This window comes from Perca fluviatilis, chromosome 23, assembly GCF_010015445.1.
Source record: "Perca fluviatilis chromosome 23, GENO_Pfluv_1.0, whole genome shotgun sequence".
Taxonomy (NCBI): Eukaryota; Metazoa; Chordata; class Actinopteri; order Perciformes; family Percidae; genus Perca; species Perca fluviatilis.
Window position 1 is genome coordinate 10,723,815 of NC_053134.1, and position 24,689 is coordinate 10,748,503.

General features: G+C 39.6%; 1 protein-coding gene across 2 annotated transcripts; it reads right to left on the reverse strand.

The window, feature by feature from the left end:
- Window positions 1-1,550: 1,550 nt before the first annotated feature.
- On the reverse strand, window positions 1,551-21,977 carry dcn (decorin). 2 transcript variants are annotated; one of them, XM_039792178.1, is made up of 8 exons: window positions 21,712-21,977; window positions 13,460-13,689; window positions 9,430-9,542; window positions 8,256-8,469; window positions 7,153-7,266; window positions 6,730-6,823; window positions 4,329-4,467; window positions 2,816-3,016 (listed from the first exon to the last, which is right to left on the reverse strand). In XM_039792178.1, the coding sequence occupies exons 2-8, from the start codon at window positions 13,668-13,670 to the stop codon at window positions 2,816-2,818; spliced, it is 1,086 nt and encodes a 361-aa protein (XP_039648112.1). In that variant the 5' UTR covers window positions 13,671-13,689; window positions 21,712-21,977. The 2 variants fall into 2 exon arrangements, with proteins under 2 accessions (XP_039648113.1, XP_039648112.1); XM_039792179.1 differs by lacking the exon at window positions 21,712-21,977 and having other exon boundaries at window positions 1,551-3,016; window positions 13,460-13,670.
- Between the last annotated feature and the right edge of the window lie 2,712 nt (window positions 21,978-24,689).

Consider the following 24,689-nt stretch of genomic DNA (forward strand, 5'->3'; position numbering starts at 1 on the left):
TGGTGTATGAATGCACAAAGTGAAAAATATTTTCTTTTAAGCATTGATAATTAGACATTCTACAACTAGCTTTCAGAGGCAGGAGTCTCAACCACCACATCTCATTTCTTTTTTTCTTTAACCTAAATATTGCTATTACTGTCTCTTAAATGGCTGGAGGAGAATAAATCACTAGTGGCTCAGTGGCCAGAAATGGTCCATGTGCAAATATATATAGTATATATTTTAACCTCAGACCACAAAACCCATCAATATGAGTTAGAGGCTGCAGAGATAGCCAGAAACAAATTAATCTACCATAAATTAGATTTTTTTAACTTTCTTCAGACCCTCCACCCAACAGTTTTCACTCCCCAAGAGACCTGGATATGTTGATATGGTGGCAAAGTGATTCACATTGTCCACCCACAGCAGGAAAGTCTATTATCGAACTCACTGGCCTGGAGTTTGCATGTTATCCCTGTGTCAGTTGGACTCTACACAAACCATAGAGACGGTGGACTGGAGACTCTAAATTGAATGCGTTGTCTGTCTATTTGTAAATATAGATGCATATATGTCTTGTAAATGTATACAGTACATCCTGACTCTTGGCTAATGCATGCTGGGAAGGGCTCCACCCACCTGAATCCTGCACAGGATAAGGGAATATAGAAAATAGATGGGAGGCTTCACTTGGAACAATTGAACTGTTATGAAACATGAGTTCTCAAAGGCTTAACGAAAAAAAAAGTTTATAGTTCAGTGTAGTTTGCAAAACTTGGGTCTATTACAGGACTCTGTCATTGATTAAATTTACAATTCTGTTTTAATTTAAGCCAAAAAACGTCAGACACATCTATTCCTATAAGACTTGCTGCTCATATCCTAAGCGAATATAACTTGAATGATGTTGAATTGAACTTGATGAATGGCCCAAATGTTACTTACATAGAGCGTAGAAGAAGAATTCGACCCATATTTACTCTTTGACAAGAGTAGTCTCGATGGTCTGTAATGTGACTTATTGTTACCAGATGACAAGAAACCAGTGCTTTGAAACTGGCTAAAGTGTCTGATAAAAGTGAAAATGATTGATAACTTTTTAAGTGCCCATGAGGCTGAAATGTTTAAAGCCAGATTTATTTTTGGCTGTTGCTTGGGTGCATTTCGTTGACAAGTCCTTACCATAACTAAAACATGAATATGCACAGATATCTCATAAAATGCTACTTTTTCCGTGAACATGTGAATATCTTTGATTAAATCCACCATGGAGACCTTTTGGACATTTCAAATCTTTGTCAAAGTTTTTTTTCAATCAATAATATGTGCCTGAAGCACTTTCGTGTAATGTGTGTGTTTGTTGTTTATTGTTAAGGTGTCTCACCTGTTTCTCAGTACATTTTACCTGTGCCTCCTCTTGACCTTGTTCGCCCGGAAGCCGCTGCCCTATTTGTATTTGTGCTGTAGCTAATGTAGCACCATCCAGTGACCGGGAGCACACATCTCCATTCACATAATTGATAATCAATGCAAGTTCTGGTCATTACATGCATCAAAAACTGCTACTTTTTCCATTAGTATTTTTATTTTGTTCAGGACACCTTAGCTGGAGCCCCTGCTCCGGAAAAAAGAACACCTGTGTTGCTGATATATTAAGTCTGAGCTATGGTAAGTGCTTGTGCCTTTAAGCAAATTAAAGAGGTTTTTATACAGCATTTATATACAGCGTCTATACATATAACATTCGCACCAACATTGTTACAGTGGGCATGCTAGTCCACATATGATCCAATTTTTTCTTGACTCTTAAAAAAAGAAATAAAGGGCAAGAACACATGGAAAGAAATACATACACACATTAACAAGAGATTCCAGAAAGAACCAGGTTCAAGTTGAAAGGAAAAAAAATAAGAGCATGCATATAAATCTTTGGGAATGGCTTCTGTTTAAAACATATATGGTTTATTCTACATTTTCTATAAGCTATTTTCACCTTGATTTTTTTTTTTTTAATGGAACAACATACACTCGGAGAGGGACAGGAGAGGAAATGTGATGAAGAAAAAGTATAAAAATACCCAGAACTAAATCAACACTGAAGCAAGCACAAGAAATCACAATGTGATAGAAGTCACGGTTGCTTTTATCTCTACTTGAATTGAGTACAATACAAATAGAAACTCAGGAGTTCTTTCAAGGAGTGCAGCATGGTAATGTTACACTCTGAATGCTATTCCTAGTACACAGGTAATATCTAGTACATTCTAGTATACCAGTTGTTAAAGGTATTGTAAAACACAAGTTATCCCCTTGCTGCCTGCTCTACAGGCCAGCTTTCTTATAATTCATACAATGGCTGCAGGTTGATCAAAATGGGATTATAACATTTTCCACTGAGAAACGTTTCAAATCTTTTTGGTTAGGGATCACCTCTGAATTTTAATGTATCCACTGAATGAAATAATATGTTACAGCATGTATGTGAGAACATATTTGTACATACAATGTTAATGTTTGCCTAACTGCTTCTATGAATGATGTGCTGTGTGTGAGAGCATCACCATAGTATGCTGGTGTTTGCTGTAAGCCGAGTGTGCTACTACTGTTACACCAACATTGAAGCTAAATAATGAAAATGATATGTTGTGTTTGAGGTCCATGTCCACTAGAGATTTGAAATGAGTGCATGGATTAATGACATCATCATTTGTGGGGAGGCAGTGTTGGTAGGGGTCAGTGTTGTGGGGTTGTAGTCAAACATGCACACTTAGAAAACTTTCACACACTCATTTACAAACACACATTTCCTTGCGGTGGAGCGTGTGACGCTCTACTTCTTCCTGTAGTTGCCGAGCTGGATGGCAGAGCGGTCAAAGACGCAGCGGAAGGTGATGGGCTGAACTTCCCAGTAAGGCACAGGGTTGCTGAACAGGCTGATGCCAGAGTACATGGCCTTCTTGTGGTTGAGGCCAGGAGGACAGAAGTCCCCTGTTCCTACAGCAGCAATCTTGTTGACATGGAGGTAGACCACCTAGAGAAGGGATTTAAATAATGACAACCTGAGTGGGAAGTGCATGGCAATAATTTAGTTTGTCGAAGAAAAAAAAAGCAGATGAAGAAGATAATCATAAGTCACCATATGAATAATAATAGCTCAAGAAAGCCAAATTGATATTTTTTTCTTCAGGATGTTTAACTAATAACAGCCAGAAAAAGACTTCCTGCATCATACTTCAAAATTAAGAGTTGATGCTGCTTGATATCAGAAGCACATAAAAAACATATATGAAAGGCTAAAAACATCCATGCAGCTGATCATTGTGTTTTTAACACAGTAGCCCTTGTCATGCAGCGCTGAGGAGGATAAGAAGGATCTTAGAAATAAGAACAAAAGGAGGGAGGTGCCACAAACTCACTGGGACAGACAATATAATGCTAATTACATATTCCAAAGCCACCAAAAACACCAAAGTCATAACGAGTTACAATTGCCATCTTATGCAATGGAACATGCATAGGACAGAAGACAAAGAACATAATAACATAATAAAAATAAAAAATAAATATATTTTTTTTTATCACAAGAATATGAAAAACCTCATGTAGTTTCTACAGTTAAAACCTTACTGAGCACGCACTGACTATCTACTATAATAATTGTCATGTTAGAGTTGATTTTTTAAGTTCACATTCAACTTTGTATTCTTTTAATTTCATACAAAACATCCCAAATTTGAAGGTGTTGGTTGTTATTTATTTATTTGTTTTAAATATTCCCATATTCATATTTAAACCCTGTGGCTTTTGCTCTTGGTACTACAACTGCATTGTCCCAATCTCTACTTAGAGAAATGCATATCAGCTTTTTGGGAGCTACAGTATTTCTCCAAACCATGTTCTTCCCATCATTTGGTTGTTATGGCTGCTGAGAACAATGTCATTTAAAAAAAAAAAAAAAAAAACTTTAGCTGCATTACAGTTAAAGGGCCTTAAATCAGGTGTGTTTACACTTCCCCCTACTGCCAAAACCTGTAACATTATAGTATGATAGGCTCTCAACACTACTCAATAAACAAACTAAATGAATCCATGTGACTTTTGTTAAGGGAAGCCTTGCTTGACTTGTAATCGGGCAGTGAAACAAACCAAATGCAAAAATGCAAGAAAGTAAACTTTTCCAGTATGGTTTAGATCAGAGAAAATGAGCAGTGTGTGATCACACCGTAAGAAAATGAGAAACATAACTATAATGCTCAAGCAGAGATAATTTACTGTAACTAAATGGATGCAATAACAATCTAAGATATACAAGTAGTTACAATGCTAAAGAAACCAGTATGTACCTGGATGTACTTGTGGTCAGGCAGGCCAGCAGGAACACTGGTCAGAGCGTTGTTGTCGAGGTGCAGCTCTCGGAGGTGGGGGACGTTGGCCAGAGTGCCATTTTCCACAGAGCTGATCTCATTGTAGCTCAGACCCAGTCTGCAGGACAAATCAGAAAGTACATGAGACATGGAAATGTGCAAATGTATAGCAGAACAAGGAACACAAGAGCACACGAGTGGAGAAACAAAGATAGGGACATCAACGTTTGTCTCCGTGTGCCAAAATTATCGTTAGTTAACAATATGGTGCAAAAAAAACAAAAAAAAAAACATAAGAAAATGAGGATACCGAAAAGAATCTACCGCATACTGCATTGAGGCCATTACTTTCCAAGTCTATTTCTTAATTTTAACTGAGTGGAAAATAAAAACCATCCTTTGCTTATATCCTCTACAACCTACTTCACTTCATCAAAGACCTCTTTGTTCTAGTTTGGTATGCCATCTTTGGCACAATCTGAGCAGTAATCTTATAAACACAAAGTGTATCCACATTTTATGCGCAAACCAGTTATTTTGATTATCCAAAAACTACTGTTTGGGTCTTAAATCTTTTTATACAGTAAATTCCTTAAACGGTAATACCAGAGTAAAGCTAATACATGTCAAACCAGAGAATAAAAACATGAGACAGCATGAAAAACCTACGACAGAGCATTAGGGCCACATCAAGGGGAAAAAAATTAAGGAGGAAGATTTTTTATTTATTTTGCATTTCGAGATTAAAGTCAAAATGTCGAGAATTAAGTCGAAATGGTGAGAATAAAGTCAACATGATGAGAATAAAGTTGAAATACTTTTTCGAGAATAAAGTCGAATTGTCGAGAATGAAGTCAACATGAGAATAAAGTTGAAAATACCGTTTCGAGAATAAAGTCGACATGTCGAGAAAAAACCTGATATTTTAAGAATCAAGTCGGACTTTTGAGAATAAACCAAACTACTAGCTTTACCTATAGTCTTCTACAAAATATCTTGTGAAATTATACTTCAGAATCGGTTTTAATAATAAGGAAATTCTTTATATTTTGGCACATAAACACAGTATGGTGATAAGTCTGTTCAGAAGGAGAAACAACACAAACTTGGAAGAGGTGGCCGTATTCCTGCAAATTTAAATAGCTTGTAAAGGACAGATGCAAGGGTAGGCTATCGATGGTTACACCTACACACAATACAGAGAGGATATGTTGTATCACAAGACACAATAAGACAATTGATCAAATTGTTTGATCCTGAAGGAGTTGGGGCTCAGGCGAGCGCGGCACTCCAAGGCTGTAACCCATATCTATGAGGTTGCCTACATAGCAGCTGGCATGGCGGACAGTCGCTCTAATGTGAATACGGCAAGTGATAAAGGAGTTGAATTTATTCTCGTCATTTCAACTTTAATCTCGACATTTCAATATTATTCTCGAAATGGTAGTTCAACTTTATCTCGTCATGTTGACTTTATTCTCGACATTTCGAATTTATTCTCGAAATGCAAAATAAATAAAAAATCTTCCTCCTTAATTTTTTCTTCCCTTGATGTGGCCCTAATGCTCCGTCGTAAAAACCAAACAGAATAATAAAAGGAATACCATGTTTCCAAAGAGTTTGGAATTATGAAATAAGGCAATCTTCCTCTTACAAATGAAAAACTGAATTCATTAGCAATAAAACTTGTTAAATACACTCAGGGGTTTTCCCACTACAACCTTACTTAGTCTGGTATGACCAGTAGCTTATGGTGGCTAATGCTACGGCTAGCAAAGTTTAGACAGATACAGCTGACATTATTCAAGTTGAAATAACACAAATGTCATCTTACAAATGAAACCTTGCTAAATTCAATACACTCAGTTTTCCCGCTAAAACCTCTCTTGGTCAGGTACAAGTAGCTTATGGCTAATGTTAGCAAACTTTAGATAGATACAGCTGTGTGACTGACAAACATGAAAGGCTGAATTCATGAGCAATAAAATCCACCTTGCTAATTATAATACAGTCAGGTTTTTTTCTGCTACAACCATACTTGGTCTGGACCAGTGGCTTATGGTGGCTAATGTTAGCAAACTTGAGATAGATAGAACTGACATTATTCAGTCAATGTGATGACTTTATTAGTCACTGCTTGTGCTACGTGTTAGCATTTACAAAAACATTAAAATAGTTATATAGCCTAACAAAAGTAAAACAAGAAGATAACCAGGAGACATGACTCAAGACTATTAGGAAATGAAGGGACTCTCAAAGCACAATGGCATTGTAATTGTCATTTCTGACCACAATGGCTGCTGTAGCAATAGTTACATCTCCCTTTTCAGTATATGATAAACATGGGTTTATGTAAAGAGAGAATCATAATTTGTATTACTTTGCCAGGTTCTTCAGGCCTTGGAGGTTGGCAGCCATAACCTTGGAGATCTTGTTTCCATCCAGGTGGAGCTCAGAGAGAGAGCTGGGCAGACCTGGCAACCCACAAGACAGGCATTTTATGCAAAAAGCTAAAAAAGCACAGATAAATTATCAAGGAATGGCTGTTCCCAAGTCTATTAAATCCAAAAGATCATTCCATGTATCATTTTATTAAATGCACCAGATATGTTCCCACCCTGAGATAGGCTAGGCTAGTTTTGAATTACTGTGCAGTACAGTCTGTGTTTTATCACATTGAGCCCATTGATTTAAATCCAAGCATGCATTCTTTTGATAGAAGATGGTTGTTTATGGCTGACCCTGACTGAATAAAACTTGGATTAAGCCAAATTATATGTGGAAATAGATATCAGAGCTTTACCTTTTGGGATCTCTGTGATGTTCGTGTCTGCAATGCGAATGTAAGAGACCCTTTTCAGGTCAGCAAAAGCACTGGCCTCGATTCCTGCGCTTTTCAGAGGGTTGGAGCCGAGCTCTGAAAAAAGTTAAGGAAAAAACAGTTGAGACAGAAAAAAATAAAAGAAAGAGAGAATGGCAGTAATGGATCATGTCTATGAAGTTAATTTCTTACAGGAACACAGAGCTGAGTCATGAGTTAACAAAGTCTTAGGCAAGAGAATAGCTTGTGTTTCAAACACAGCCTTTCTCCACGCCAGATTCCCAGATTTGTCACGGATAATAATTCTCATATATTGCATTTTAAGTGATTTAATCCAATCTTTGAGCTTTAGTTAAGCAATGACAGAATGACAATTTTTAATTTGTGGAACAGGAAGTTTTACAAGTTAGAGATGAGTTGCCAAAGTGAAGCAAAAAGAAAAAAGCGGAATGAGGATGAAGGACAAATAATCTTTTTTGGAAAAAACAAAACATATTCTGTGTAGTCATGCATTAACAGTCTGTAGCAGTCTCATCACTTCCCAATTGTGATGTGTAAATCTTGTCTCAACAGTGAAATGTCTGGTCTTTCCAAACCAAATTCAATCAAATTTACCATTCACAGGCAGGTACCCCCTTTAACAATAAATAAAATGACTGATAAAAACGCCTGTTTTTATCCTCTGCAGTAGTTGAAGGGTACATTGAATGGGTCGATTGTTTGGCTTGGAACATTTGAAGCACTCCTGAATAATTGTGTATTTTTTAAATAATTCTCAAACTAAAATTATTTATGCATCACTTTGATCAACATTTAACAAAGGCTAAAAGAGGATCTTGTTTTTCATGAAATTCCTAGAAAACTCGGCACAGACTGCGGAAACATTAAATTTAAACACTAGTTTCACTCTGGGTAAATATTTTTATCACTCCTGCGGAACTGTGGCCATCCGCAAAGTCACGGATACACCTCCAGAGATGTGACCTACTGCTGAAAAATCTACATCATACCTCTTCAAACAGCTGGTGCTATACAAATAAATCTCTGCATTTTTCAACAAAGCAGAAACAATTTTATTCTCATACCCATGACGATGACATGGGACATGCCCTGGAAGGAGGCCTTTTTGATCTTGGTGATCTCGTTCTCGTGGATGCGCAGCTCCTGCAGGCTCTTAGGCATGTTGGCGGGCATGTCCTTCAGCTTGTTCTTAGACAGGTAGAGACGCTGCAGCTTGGTCAGAGGGCTGAGGGCCTTGGCGTGGATGATGGTAATTTTGTTGTTCACCAGGATCAGAGCCTTTAAGGAAGATGAGATACGTTAAATAGAGAAGTGTTAAATATGTTTTTATTTTTTTTATTGTTCCTGCATTGTGTAGTAGAACTTTTACCACTATCTCCACAACACTGGGAGGAAATGAACATTAGTCTTGCATCTTTACAGCAGTTTTTCTGTCTGTTCTTAATCAAATTTACAACAGATTCTATTAATATGGAATTTGACCTTTATTGGAAACTTTACACCCCAGTGGCATTCACTGTTTTTTCTTCCACACAGACACGTTTCCTGCTTCAAATGCACCAAGGGTACAATTAAAAATGTGTACTTCCCATATGAGATACTTCCCAGATGAGATTCTACAAAAACAGGAAATTTTGAGCTCAACAGCTGTTCCAACCAGGTGCCTGTGCGCTGTCAAGGTGGTGGGCCAAGTTCAAGTCCACTCTGGAGTTATCCCTAATGCATTTGCAGAGGACTCTCACTCATGCTGTTCCACTCCCATGTAAAGCAGACATGGGGCAATGTGAAGTATGTGGTCCATTCCCTTAAGAGGCCAGTTACATTACAGTGGAAACAGCCCTGACCATCAGATGGAGGTATTTATTGCAAGAAGAAAGCTACCAGAGTTTGAAGGCGTGAGGGTGTAAGGCCTACGGGTAAATAGTTTCCATGCACCTGGAGACTGGGTGAGTGGAGGATATATGGAGGAGGATGAAGAGAGTTTGGGGATGGGAGGTGAAGTCATGTAATTGTTTTTAAAATGAGCAATTGCTCTGGCGGGTGGTAACATTTTACACAAAACTGAAGAAACGCATGAATGAATCATTTAAAAACAAGATGTTTTCCCATGGGGATCAACAAGGTTCATATTGAAGAAGGGTTGCAGTTTGTGTTACGGTTACATAACAACACATAACACAACATTAGGAATCATACACAGACATGGAGCTCTGCAGAAGGACCTGAAATGTTTCTTACATGTAGTCCTTTGAGGTTCTTGAAGTCATTCTCCTTAATTTCAGTGATCTTGTTGTTCTGCAGGTCCAGCAGGGTGGTGTCGTCTGGGATGTCCTCAGGAACTGCCGTCAGACCTGATGGTGAATTTTTACGAGACATTATTTAATCAGATGTTGGGTATGAGGGTTAGAAGCATGCAAATGCAATACATCAGTCAAAATGATGGATAATGGGAAACTAAATTTGAGGTGAGGTGGTGACGAGAGGTTAACCACAACCTGACCGCAACAGGAAATGGATACAAAATGGTTACCTAATTGTCTCCATGACCATGGTTAGTGTTTGATGGTCAGTGTCCATCAATTGTAAACTACATACTGAGGCCCTTTAAATTGGGTCGGTTGCATGTTAAAGGCCCTGAAAATACATTTTCTTATTAAGTTTCTAAATTCAAGCAATACAAAACAAAACACAAAATACAAAACACAAAATGTTCTGTTGGAAGAATTTTGGCACTTTTGCTTGAGAGTTTTTTGTATTTTTGTCCTGGCTTTTGTCATTACTTTTTAAGTGGGCAGTTGGAAAAGGTGACATGACATATGTGCACCAGACAGAGTTTAGCAACAGTTGTTTGGTTGTTTATTAATGCTGCTGGCACTGTCCATCAAATCTGATGAAATAGTAACTAGGGATGTTTTTTCTTCTTCTGAACTTTAACTTTGATTGTTGCTTATTTAGTTATGAACATTTAATGTTGAGGAGAAGTACTTTATATTTGAAATCAAGTTTTCAGGGGCTTTACACTCTTAAGAACTGTTATGACAGAGAATCAAATCTGGACGAGCCGGAAAGAGTAACCCAGTTTCCAGTAGCAACACTCAAAGTCTGCTTTGTCAATGTAGCATGCTACATAAAGTCTCGATGAAAAGGACGTAGAGCAGAACGGGTTTTATAGTGACATTCCAATGGGCCCAAACAAATGTTTCATGTGCTTCGAGGCACACATGGTGGAAATGGACCTTAAGACAAATTTCCTTTGGAGTGAGTAAGCGACTGCATACCTGGACACTGAGCTCACGCTATATCGTTTTGCTTGGACTTTATCATGGCATGGCTAATGTGACAGAAAATGGCATCTGTAGTAAAAGAGTGTTTGGTTGAGTGGACTTGCTTTTAAACAAAATTGAGCGAAGACAGCCGGGAGTCACGGTGTATGCACTTCTGCATCCGTGGTAACCCAAAAATCCCACTGATATTCATAATGGGCAGTTTACATTTCAGAAGAAGAGGCGTAGAATAAACTGTTTAACAAAGAAGCTTACATTCTGCATGTCTAGTCCACATACGTATGTCTGGACATATTTTGTCCTAAAAGCTTGTGACAACTTCTGCTCAGCTCACCCAAACATTACTTCCAGCTAGGTTTGCTTTTTTTCTCAGCTTTTCCAACTCGGCAGTAAATGACCCACAAACCATCACAGCTGTTTGTGGTCACCGCCACCATTGCAGCACCACACTATATACTGTACCGCTATACTTTCACACACATTCTTTGTTATTGTTTTTCTCTAAAAGTAAAAGTTAGACTATTTCAGCCTATGCTGCTTCAATTTGTAATACTCTTTTTTTTCAAAATCAAATCTGTATCATGCACCCCAACTTAATGGAAATGCAAAATGCCTAGAAAAAGTATTTAAAAAAAAAAGGGCATTCCTGCATTTAAAATGGGTCTGTTAGTGTGTGTAGCATCACTGAGAAGTTTAAAGGTAATTGTTTAGATTTTCATAGAGTAACACCCAGATTTATTTTAAAGAAATATGCTTCAAAATAAAGATATTATTATTTTATGTTCACTTTTACACTTTTGGTATAAGATTACCTGCTGAACAGATAATTCCTGGCATTTTTTAAATTAAAAACGGATATAAAACTAATACTCCCCTTATACTGGTAGTACAGTACTAATGTACTGCAAATACAATTACTTGGCCATATGAAACAAAATGATTAGCGCTGTAATCAGTGCCATGATAACAGTAACATGAACTGACTCTTGCAAATAAATTATTTGAATGTCATGTTTTGGTCAGCATCTCACTTTTCAGCTGATAGCAACTTGGCAGGAAATAAACAAGAAGAACGTGACTTTAAATCTGGCTCCCACTATTATAGTCACTATTAATCACTCCATTTTAAAGCAAAGTGATCGGGATATGAAGCATATAATTGCTTCAGACTGGGCTGGGCTTATTTTAAACACTTCCAAGCATTAATGATAGTGTTTATGTTTGGAAGTGCCTTGCCATGTCTGTTGCTGTGGCTGGGCAAGACGATTTGATCTGGCTGCATCATCAAAGGCCTGATTGCCTTATGGGATATGAGTACATTTAGCTATATTACCACACATCTTACACGATCACTGTTTATAAAAGAAAACATTTAAAATCAGAGAAGCTGCTGATTGTGCCACTAGGTGAATCTTAATACTTGTAAGCAGGATACACAGTTGTCCAGTCTATGGATAAGCAAAACCGCATTCTAAAAGAGTTGGCAAATATAATCACAACTCATTTGAACCCTAGGCAAGATTTTCTTTCTTGAATGTGTGTCTAGCTGTCATCCTGCCAGCTTCAAACTAACGGAGGAAAATCCACATCTACAAAAAGTTGCTTTGGGATAGTGTGCCCAAATATATACAAATAAATTTTAATCCTGTGTGTGTCTAAACGTGTGAGTGTATGTGTGTGTGTGTGTGTGTTTGCGTGCAGGCCAGCAGGTCTGGGGAACAGATGGAGGCGCTGGGCCAACAGTGCTGATGCAGGAGTCGAGAATTGAGCCATGGAGCTGTGTCTCTGGGGAAAGTGCTGCGCTGACTAGGACCCCGACTAGAGGACTGATGTAATGGAACCGGTCTTTTCCTGAACATCACTCTCTCCGACTGTCTGTCGCTCTGACTGTTGAGCCACCTGGGTCTGCTTATCTGTCTGCATGCTCTGCTTATGCTTATACTATATCCTGAATCTGTAAACGCTATTTCATTTCACCATCTCAACCCTGGCCCTCTTAAGCTTACTAAACCAACGTGGTTATGAGCTGGTTATGTCTGTCTACTCTTCTTTTTATTTTATCCTCCCAGTTTGTCCATTTGTGAAACTCCCTTCTCTCCTTTATCTGCCTCCTTGAAGCTCATGCTCCATCCTTTCCAAATAAAAGCAGAGCCAAAAAACTATCAAACACAACTGTGAAGCAAAGCATGTTTGCGTAATATACAAGAATAAATGAAGTCAGGGACTTTCTATGACAAAGTTTGTGGGATGACTCAAGCTGTTGTATATGCTACGCATCAGATTAGACAAACAGAGTGGATACGCTCCAAACAACGAAGATGACAATTAAGGAAATTGTTGTGACTGCTGAATTAAAAACTCTGTAAATTAAGTGTAGACTTTTGACCTTGGTGAGTAAGCTTTATATTGAGAAACAAGTTTTGGACTTTCCAATGCCCAATCTAACATTTAATCTCCACCACTGTTTGAAAAACAATTCTGCCAGAAAGGGCATATAATGTAATTGTTTCAGGAAGTGAAATATAGCTCACAGCATCTGTGAGCATTTAAGGTGTCAACTTAGGGGTCATGTTCTCTGGAGGACTACACAATAATGTAACATAGCATATCCCTGGAATGAACATGTGGGTTTGGCTAGACGCACAAGACAGTTTGTAGAGTCAGGGACCTTTTCTGCTCTTAAAAAACAGTAATGTCACTCAGCACAATAGAAGTACAATAAAACTACTGCAGACACCCATCTGACCTCATCTCTTCCATTTACGTGACCTCATTTGTTTAAAATCCAGATCTGAATGGAGCATTGGGCAAAGAAAATGGATATGAACAAGAAGTTTGTTGCATTTACTCTGAACTGCATTTCAAATCAAGTCACACCGATATATTATGGGGTTTATGGGCTACATGTAGCATCAATCCAAATGATCCAGATGACTTGTGTGGGATTATACACAACCATATGAACCATTAGTGGGAGGTCTTACCGAGGTCCGAGCACTGGATTACTCGCAGGTGGCATTGGCATCTGAAGGGGCACTTGGGTCCTTCAGGCATGACAGGGAAGCCTATATCTGGCACTTCAGGCAAGCCCGATCCTGCCTCATCTTCCATCATGAAGTCTAGAAACCCAGACTGGCGGAAGGGCAGAGCCCAGCAGGCCGTGACCAGGAGCAGAGAGAGACAGGCTGACCTCATGGTGCTGCTAGCAGGGAGCCTGGAGGACGAGAGGACACATTTCAAAGGTTTGGGTGGATACACTTTCAAAATAGTCTGTCTATGATTAGTTTTGAAACTACCATACTTGGTTTAACTGTTTGTTTTCATTCACTGTGAAGGAAGAAGGACACAGTGAGAGAAAGACAGAACACAGGAGATTTATTGAAGACCAGAGAAGCAAAGGGCAAAGGTGAGAGGTGGAGTGGCGAGAAGGTTAAACACTTGGGTGTAACAATTTAGTGAGGTTGGTCAAATAAGCTTTTTAACTGGTCAGTTTTAAGCAGAAGGTGAAAGGTGATAGACCATGGGTTAGCGCAAACCAAAACAAGAAAATTACACAATAGTACTTTATCAGAAGGGACAGGCTGTACAGGTACCTAACGAATGTGTAACTAAGGAATGGAGGGCAAACAAAAAAGACCTTTTCCCAAAGTAGTTACAATAATAGACTACTATTTAACCATTTATCAAGTTTTAGTTAACAATGTATCCATTAGGCTACTTTTAGTTATCTATTTCAACCATTTTTCCATTCTTTTTTAGCTAACTATTGTACAGTTTATACATTTTCGCTTTGGCATTAGCTTTTTTGCCCTCTAACTAGACGTTTTAACCATAGACTGTTAATATTAATGGACAACGCATCCGGTTTGGCGAAGTGCTGCAAATGCGGAAGGGCCTTAAACCTGCATTCTATCTGAATTCCAGCTGCAACACGTGCGGTTGCAAAAGGAGTTCAGTTTCTGTAGAAGTCTATAAGAAAGTGACCCACTTGAACCACTTGATTTATTACCTCAGTAAACATTTTCATAATGAGTTTATGGTCTCAATCGCTAGTTTTAAGTCTTCTGCAACACAGAATGACATTAATTTTTTTAATTATGGTCTGGTTGATTTTAAAATCGACGATGAAGCAGGGGGTGTTTTAGGGCGTGGCTATGATGTGATTGCCAGTGAAAGTGTGTTACGTAACGTAGAGTGTATGCAGCTCCTCCCTCTCGTCTAAAATTGTCACCTCCGCAACCGGGATGGCTGCGCCCGTAACGGCAAACTCGACGACGGATAGCAGATCTCCACAAACCAATGGGTGACGTCATACATGCGCTGGCCATTAATATACAGTCTATGGTTTTAACACACTCTCAATCGTAACATGTAGTTTTTAGATGTGAAAGGTGACTGTGATTACAGTTTTTATTCAAATTGTTGTTGTTTTTTTAAATCAGTTGAACTTTTTCAACCTAGCCCCTGCAAGAAAAGTACCTGTGTATCTGTGATTAAAGAGCAAAATGTTTTACTGTTGGTCCACTGATCTAGATACCATAATACAATCTGCCATTGTAAAATGCTTTTGCAAAGGACAAAGAAACAACATTGATTGTTGCATAAGGAACATCTGCATTAGCTCTTGCAGGAATACAGAGGAGATGCATCAAGGGAAATTCCACTGCCACTGTACAGCACTGTGCTACATTTTCTACTCAAAGAAATACATCACAGTAATCATTTGTTTGTCATTAAAATCCTTTAAGGAGCATAGATCTGTAGGAGTGGAGTCACTGGGAGAATCCTGCTTCCTTATGCTTTCTTCTATTTCTAAACACAACCACATACTAGTTGACACATCCACACACTCTCTTAAACTCATACAGTGTGGAGATCCACAAAACTCCCTGACCTTTTACACTTAAACACACACACACACACACACACACACACACACACACACACACACACACACACACACACACACACACACACACACACACACACACACAGACCCAGCAATCTGCTTGTCATGCGTATAGCCAAACGTTGCTCCTTCCCTCTTGGTTCCACAATAATTGAAGGGCGGATTTGTGCCGCAGCTGCTAACAAATGATCTGGGAGTCGCTGTTCTTAAGCGGACCTTGACCTGAACATCATGCCCAGGATGATGAAACTGACCCAAACCAGTTGGCCAGAGCTGAAAGTGACTCTGGGCTGGTTTATATGGTCTGTGTGCATGTGGTGCATGGTGCTTATAAGCTGTATCTTTGTTTAACTTCTGTCATTTGAGTGTATAGTTCCATGTTTTTTTTAGGTGTGACTAAAGCAATAGTTTGTGTCTTTAAGAGTATTAAAGCAAGTGCACAAGTTGTATGTGCACCTTTATATGTAAACATGTAATACATGAAAAAAAGGTTTAAGTCTTTTAAATCAGTGCGTCTCTTTAAGCATAAGAGAAAAAAGCAAAAGAAAGAGATGTGCTGATGTAGTGTAAATCCAGGTAAGGGTTACGTCAGGTCACGGGATCGTGGTTTGGAGGGACTCTCAACACAAGCAGTAATTAAAGTTTGTGTCCACAAAACAGTTACCGCCTTGACACACTGTACAGCTTCAGTCCAGTGGTTACAGTGCTTGCATACAGTATGACCAAGCTTGAAATCACTTTCATACAGAGGGGAATTGTGTTGGGTGGGATAGCTCTGCATCTTAATGTTTCTTTTTTTTTTACTCTTGTTCTGTTGCTATGAAGTGGAAAAAAACTACGAACATTCAAAAGAATGATTTCATAAGTCGGCACTTAGAGCCTGGAATCGTGCCACACTATGTTTGATGTATAGATGCGAAGAGTTTTCCATGCAAAACGTTTGCCATTTTGTCTCACTTGGAAACATGGGAGTATGTACTGTCGTGGGAGGCGTTGAAACAAAGAGCTCTGGTCTGAACATACAGTAGATCCAGAGTACACGTTGTTCCAGTCTTCAGACAGACTGAGTAATCTTGGCTGTGTTGGCTCTCTTATCTAAGCGCAGCTGAAAGCTCAATCCAACGAAAACCTTGTCTGCAGACTTGGCAGCAGCGTTCTGCCGGCGTTTTGGATTTAGGGATGCAAAGCACTCCTGGGTTAAAAAAGTACTTTTAGATGCTCTTGGTGATTCGTTTTATCCTGCTTGGATGCCACATGGGTTTGTGTCATAGTTTAATACATTAATTGCCAATACTGGAAAGTCAGTGTATCACTTTTCATAGGAGGTGATAGTGTTGTGAACTACTCACATCTGGTACATCTTGCAGGCTGGAACATTCAGTTATCTTTAAAGTCAGTGTACCAGCTTTGCTTCAAGGAACAGCAATGCACAAAAAATAACAGAGGTCTCACTGAACCTTATCTACCTACTTTGACCCATGGCATTGGTGCAGGATTTCAGATGGCCCTCCATATGTCCTGCCATTAATCTATCAACCTTTGTCCATAAACAGCAGCTTTTAATGTGAGCCAGACAGGCAAAAAGAAGAAGAAGAGAGTGATCTTAAACTAAGCTCTATGGGCAATCGATGGCTGCAGCATTACTGCAATGACAAAAATGACTCATGATGAGACTAAAACGAAAGATTTTGAAATCAAAATAAGAAAATTGAAAATAAGGGATTTCCAGGAATTATTGTTTGGAACATGAACTCACAATTTGTAACCACAGCTGCAGAATAAACCATACTGTATGTGGTATTGATATTAGTGAGTTAGGAGATTTGGGAATTGGAGATGGAGGGCCTGTACATTGTACAGTACATTAGAGTGGTGAAATAATGGGTACACTGTCAACCAAGGCATGTCTGTGAACATGACTGTCACTCTATATTCAAATCCCAAAACAAGGAATTATGGTCAAAGGCAATGTTTTTTTTTTTAGAGTTGAAATTCAAGGCTTTTCACAGCTTTTACACCTGGGATGAGCCTCTACGCATGAGACAACCTGCTGTGCCTCGGGCGTTGCTTCTTTCATTACCAATGCTCAGATGTGTCCACCGGCCCTGTTCTAAGAAGATGCCCCCACCTCCACACACACACACACACACACACACACACACACACACACACACACACACACACACACACACACACACACACACACACACACACACACACACACACACACACACACACCTAGAATCTACTGAACACACGACACAGGCTCCTCAAACACACGTGTGTGTGTGCATGTTAAACCCAGAAGGCTGCCAACAGAGCATGCTGGAACATGACTTGACAATGCAAACTCTACATCTCGCCAGTATCAGCAATTTTAATCCCCTCAAAGAAGATTTCTGTTATGGGATAAAAGGTATTCCCCTTATCATTTTCACTTTGACAGAGGAATCCTAGTGATCGCACCAAGCTGGAAATCAAAAGGGCTCATTTAGTGCCCTGCAGCTTAGGAAACATGATCTGACTTTTTATTACCTTTTCCTAAAATTTATATTTTTGTAGTTTTTTTTTTTTGTATCTCCACTTGTTTTTTTAATAACTATTACAGACAGACCATGTTCCCCATATTACTTACTATTGACATTCCTTTTAAAACAGTGGGTTTTACTATTTGGGTATTGGGTATTCAATTTGTAACAAACTCTTCTCTCCTCTCCAAAGTTATTTTCATAATATATCATTATGAAATGATATGGGGTAGCTTGACTGGCCAGCATCACGTCGTGGTACGGCGGCTGTTTGCCAGCTTACAAGTTGAAAATGGGACAGGCTTTATTCACAAGAAGTGGACTGTCACTAATCAGTGCAAATATGAAAGGACTTGGTACACACTAGTTTCCTACTAATGAACTTTTAAAAATCATGCAAATGAACGGATCTGATGAATTTAACCATTTTTATTTTTGACCTAATTCTGATAAAAGCTTATGGTGACTTTTACTAGTAGTAGTAGTTCATGCACTAGTAAAGAAAGTTATTGATTGTTTTTATGCTAATCTGTATTGTCATTTCACTCTGAACTTGAATCACTAGTGAAACAAACCCAACTGAAATGATGGTTCAAGGCCTTCCGAAGAGTTTGAAAGGGCTTTAAATGGTCAGCAGATACCTGTTGAACTATGGTGGATATAGAAAAGATGTATCAAAAAGTAAAAAGCACAAGTAGCTTTGAGAAAGTTTAGTCTGTATTTTCAAAAGATTTACAATCCTAGTAAAAGGGCATGTGGTAAATAGTACACGAACCAACATCATATCTTTTTCTCTCATGTCTCTGAAACCTGCGATTCATCATCCCATCTCAGACGAAAGAGGTTGACATTTCCTGTGGCGGCGGAATCCTTGTCAATTCTTCTGTGCCCCTCTTTTGTCTCATCCCTCTCTTCCTTCCCTACACTCTCCCCCAAGTCTGGCCCCAGCATTACTAATGATTCCCAGACAGGAAGCAGAGCTTGCATGAGGGAGTAAAGTAATTTTTCTCCCTCCTTTGCTTTGTCACTTTCTTCTCTTTGTCACTGCCTTTCATTGAAACTCTCAAGCTTATAAAATCCGTGAGATACCCGCAGAACGATTACCACATCAGCAAATCTTTCACTTAAACTTCTGCAGCGTGAAAAAAACATACGTTAGCGTTCAGCTGTCGTGATTTTAGCAAATCAAACCATGTTGCAATGAAGGAAACAATATAAAACAGACAACTACCATCCTGCCCTCCACCCTGGTCTGCTACCTTCCCCCCCTCCCCTCTAACTCTCCACAGGCCTGTTTCTGCCTCTGCAGAGCGTCTGTCAGCAATGAATCATTGGAAGGTATTTACAAGGCCACAGGACGTTTAAAACACGTGTGGCCCTTTTAACCCATCAGCAAATGAGTGCAATTCCCCTCCCATGCAGCGTGATCGATAATGTAAAAATGAATGATGATGATTTTATGGGCTCTTCATTTGGCAGTGGTGGGAGGAGTCAGCAGTCGTTATTTTCAACAAATGTCTGATACATCAGGGGATTTTGTGAGCGAGAAGATGTGTATCTGAAAATATGCAAAGACATGGCCAATAAACAATTTCAGAGCCAAAACCTTCCTGTTACAAGGAGTTTGGAGAAATCTCGTCCAGAAAATAGCCACCCATGCAACCATGTATGTTTAAATGAGACATTTTTTGGCTTTAAGAATGCCCAAGACTCTTTTGACCACTACAATCAATATAATTTCTTCACGCAGAAGAAATAAAGTGTCAGAGCCATAACTATTATTGAAAGATCATTCAGGGTCTCTAAAGCATGCCTGTTGTTGGGAGCCATGGCATGAGAAAGCCAGCGAGTGGTTAAACCACATTTCAGCTGTTCCATGAGAAGAGCTGTCGGCCTGCCATCAACCTCAGTCCCATTATCAACAGTCTGCGCTGCACAGACGTGGACAAACTGCCCAACCTTCTCTCCCTTTCTTCTCTTTCCATCTCCTCCTCCCTTTTTGTGCTCTTTCCCTTTCTTCCCCGGCTTCTCTCCCATAGCTTATGGTATTTTCTTTCTCTGTCTGACCCTTAAAACTTTGGCCAGAAAGACTGACATGTGAAACGTTCTGATATTCCAGTGAGCAAAGGGGGAGGGGGAGTCTTCGTGGCTGATGTCCATTCAATTCCATTGTTCTTTTGCTCTTTTTGACCCTGAGAGTTGATGGAAAAAATGCAGCCCCTGAGTGCAAATCTGGGCCTTGTCTCCTCCTAACCTTCCATTCACTCATTCCTGATTCAAATGTTAAACATCTGCTCAGCTCAACTCAACAGTATGGACTGCTGAAGTACTGTCATTGCTCTGAATGTATTTTAGTACACTGTTTATGCCTCTTTTAGCCTCTATTCTATTCTGAGCCCCACTTTTCCTTCTATTTAGTTTGTCTCACTTTTTCCCTTGTTCATTTTCACTCCAGTCCACTCAGTGCAGCTGAGCCTTATTAGGTGTTTTCCCTGCTGGAAAAAAAGGATGTGATGAGTTAGCTGAGAGTTGTGTGGTGGCTTGCCGGGAAGCCTTCAGACCTCTCTTTGATAGAGGAAGCTGTACCATTATGGGATTAATGGCTGTGTGCGTTGCCAGGTACAGCTTTTTTTTTGTTCATCTCCTCTTCAAAGACTCTCACTTTAAGTTGCCCCTAGCAATTTGGGTTCTGTTCTGCTCCTGTGAAAACAGCCGCAAACTGTGGGCAGAGAAGGTTCACATTGAGAAGAAACAGGGCCGCAGAGCAGACAGATAAGAGATTGGGTTTAGAACGGTCTGGCTGCAGTCTCAAATGAACTGCTGAAATGGACAGAGTGAGAAGCAGCGGAAACAACTTTTCCATATCAAGTTCTTGACAAGCACTAATGGGCTGAATCAACACAATGAAATCCTCATTGTTGTTTTAGCTTTTTTCCCCCCTCTCCTCATTTGTTTGTAGACTTCCCAAAAACACCACAGGGAAAGAAAAAAAGAGAAAAAGAATGAAAGAAAGCTAAACAAAGAGAGAAAAGGAACACATGAATTCAACAAAAATATTTACCGCTGACATTAGCAATTGTCGACTGTAAGAAGAAACAAACTTTCTGCCTTCCCCTCACTCAACCCCTTGTCTTTATGTAAGCACTACAAATCTGATCAAGTATACAACTAACACACTCCAAAAGCTAGCCTGAAGAATGGGTTACATCCAAACACATCCAAACAATCAACAAACACTTTTCTCAAAAAGCAAGTAAAAAAACTGCAAGCTGAAATTGTAAACTAAGAAGGTGCTGAAAACATCACATGGCACTCAGTGGCGGACACCTTAGAGATTAACAATGGGCCAGGAGAATACGTTTTTTTTGGCAGGGGAGTGAGGTACCAGCATCAACTGCACTACCACACCCCCTTCCCTAGCCGCTGCTCTTTTCACTGAGCTGTATGCAGATTGGACTGGAAATGATTAAAGGTCTCTCATCACAAAGCCAAAAGAGCTGTGGGAACAAGACCTGGCAACATATCTGAAATACACACAACATACAAAAATGTATGAAGAAGTGAATCAAACACAGTCAAATCCAGTTTTAACAATTGTAACTGCAAAAAACACAAGCACTTATGACTTTTAAATCCTGAATGACAGATTTTGTAATGCAAAAAGTCACAATCCAGCAAACTCTCTCTCTATTTCTTTTAAAATGAAACCATAGTGAAACCTAACGCCTTATTGCTAACCTCACTTCACCCATTATTAAGCATACTTTTCTCCACTCTCGGAGTTAAAGGAATAACCTACCTGTTCTCAGTAGAACCAAGGCAAAGAGAGTAGAAGTGTGCGAGATGAGCTTGACTCCCAAAAATCCAGTCGAGTGGGGGGATGAGACTGAAGTGGCTGTGAGGGCCTATGGGGTAATTGGACTCGGAACGCGTGCAGCCAAGATCAAGCAGGTGTGCTCTGTCACAACAAGGGGAGGAGAGAGAGAGGGCGAGAGACAGAGGAGAGAGAGGGGAGAGAGATAGAAGGAGGGAGTGTCCGACCGCCGAGCTCCTCTCAGGACTGAAACAATTGGTGGAAAACTTCCCCCGTTCTCGCTGCGTGTTCCAAAAACAGCTGGAAGTGGAGAAGGGAGGAAGAAAAAAAAAAGCGAGAGAGAGACAGAGAAAGCAAGAGAGAGAGAGAGAGAGAGAAAGAGAGAGAGAGAGAGAGAGAGAGAGAGGCAAAAGAATCAAGAAGGAAGGACGGAGAAGAAGAGAGAAGCAGAGAGTTGGAGTTTAAAGAAATAAGCAGTGATTCGGCTGGCAGCCACCCTCACTGTGACATCTGGTAATGGTAGGGCCTGTGTGAAACTTAGGAGAGAATGCTGCACACAAGCTCTCTTTCTCCCTCTTTCACACTGTCATTCATCCTCATTCAGCCTCTATTCTGACTAGCCCCAAAAACCAAACACACACACACACACACACACACACACACACACACACACACACACACACACACACACACACACACACACACACACACACACACACACACACACACACACACACACACACACACACACTTTTGTCTAATCTATTCAGATTGGCATCTCCTCCCAGTAAACCTCTCTGTTTTAACCCCATTCCCCAAATCTTGATTAGGTTTGTTTATGTTGCCTTAATAGAGTTTTGGGCTTATTGGACTTTATTGGCCCAAAACAGAGGAGGAGGCTCTTTGGCGGACTATGTGGGAGGTAGAAGGCTCCCAGTATTAGTCTATTTGATCTTTGTCGCCAGAAAAAACCTTGATATTGGACGAGTCGCATGGCACCTACCATATGGATGAGGTTAGGGAAAGATCGTTGTTATGGTTAATAAGAGAGTCTACAGCCATGCTAGCGGCTCTGGGAGGCTGTAGTTAGGCACTTCTGTACTTTGAGCTAAATGTCAGCATGCTAACGTATTTACAATGGCAAAGCAAACTTCCTAATGTTTAGCATGTTTACCATATTAGTTGGTGATTTGTTCATCAGCACTAAACACAAAATACATTTGTGGTTGATGGTAATGACTTTGGTTTTGGAGGTATTTCGTCATAAACCAAAGTATTGGACAAATTAAAACTTTTAACTGATGTCAGGAAAGGAGAGTACCTACTCTGAAGTAAAAGCTAAAAAGTCCTTCAAAACAGCATTCTAAGAACAATGATAGTTCCTATTTCTTGCGGTGCGGTCACAAGAAAAAAGGGGGGTTGTTAGAACTATGGAAAAGTTCCTCCGGAAGTGTCAGGGAATCACAAAAGTTATTACAATTCATTCTGAGGGAGACATGAATGACTGTACATAATTTCATGGGAATCCATCTAATAGTTGTCTAGACATTTTACTCAAAACCACAAATGTGAACCTTATGGTGACAGTAGGGAAAAAGTCAGGGGATCTTCAAAGTCATTAGGATTTATCATCTGGGAACCATGTATGTCTGCAACAAATTTCACTAAAGTAATTTAGTAGATGTTGAGACATTTCATTGGATAAGTGAAAACCTTGACCTGCTGGTGGCAACAGATGAAACTCATTGGGACACCAAAGTCATCAGGGCACTACTTCCTCCATTGGTCTTGAACATTGGCATTAGATTGAAATGGGACAAATACAGATGAAATTCATAGAAATACTTGGCTATTTAAAAAAAAAAAGTACTGTATCTTATTTTCACTCTCTAATGAGCGAAGTCACATCTGTGTGTTGTGCTTTCTGGATTGGACCTGCCAAAGCTGGATCTAATCAAGGCGAGGGTGTGTTTTTTAACCCCAAGTAACCAGACCTCATCTTATCATCATGACTGTAAAACGTTGGGGTGGCTAAGTGTTTAGAGAGACTGTGTTATGCTGTTGCAGGAAGGTCAAAAGTTTAACTTCTGCATAAGCCAAGGTCCCCAGCAGCAGCCATGTGTTCAGTTGGCGAGCAAGTCTCGGCCTCTATCTGTTTCCTTGTTGTAATTTCCTCTGGGTCGTTAAACCAGCTATTGAACTTTGAATGGAAATGATGATACATGGATAACGTCTATTTTATATCAGTAATCTCGACTCTTGTGTAAATCCAGACTTAGTCCCGCTTTGATACATCTAAAAAAAAGTCTGTAATTTCTACACAGCAGTGTCGGATTTGTGTCATGAACTGAAGTTACTGACGGTGCAGCCCCAAGTTGACATGACACATTTGAGTGACAGCTTTCTAAATCACATTTGATCCGAAAAGATCAGAAAAGAATCAATGTCTCAGCACTTCTCTTCTTGAACTCTTGATTTTGATCACTGCTCGAATTAAAAGGACAATTGCTGGATGAGTTTTAGCATTGATGAAAAACTGCTTTCTCTCCGTCTTTTGTTCTTCCTCTTCAAAACAAAACATTATCAGATAGCAGAAGAGCAGGTTTCATCCTGTCTTGCTTTTCCTCCCTCAACTTTTTTTTACAGCAAAAGACAAAGGGCAGACCACACAAGTGGTAGCCACGAGTGTGTCAAAATGGTCCATCTGGGTCTCAAAAAGACTCCTCTTTTGGATGGATAAGCACTTCCTTATTTCAGCTTTTTGGACAAAAATAATGACCTTAGCTAATGTGCATTTTGTCGCCTGGGGTTCAAGTAATCTTTAACAGAGAAGCTTGAATTGAGTCCACAGATGGAGGGAATGAGAGGAGGAAAATACTAGCATGGAAAAAGGTCAGAGGCCAGGAGAATTAAAGCATGATAAAGCCAGATGTCCAACACAAACAATGAGATCATATGTGGCA

Bases quoted from the DNA above. Each gene is read 5' to 3' on its own strand.
- dcn (XM_039792179.1), bottom strand. From the start codon at position 13,670: ATGAGGTCAGCCTGTCTCTCTCTGCTCCTGGTCACGGCCTGCTGGGCT. The intron at 7,267-8,255 runs GTATGAGAATAA...AACTTTTTTCAG, and splicing joins GTCCCATGTCATCGTCATGG to AGCTCGGCTCCAACCCTCTG. The intron at 4,468-6,729 runs GTAATACAAATT...TTTGTCCTGCAG, and splicing joins GGCCTGAAGAACCTGGCAAA to ACTGGGTCTGAGCTACAATG.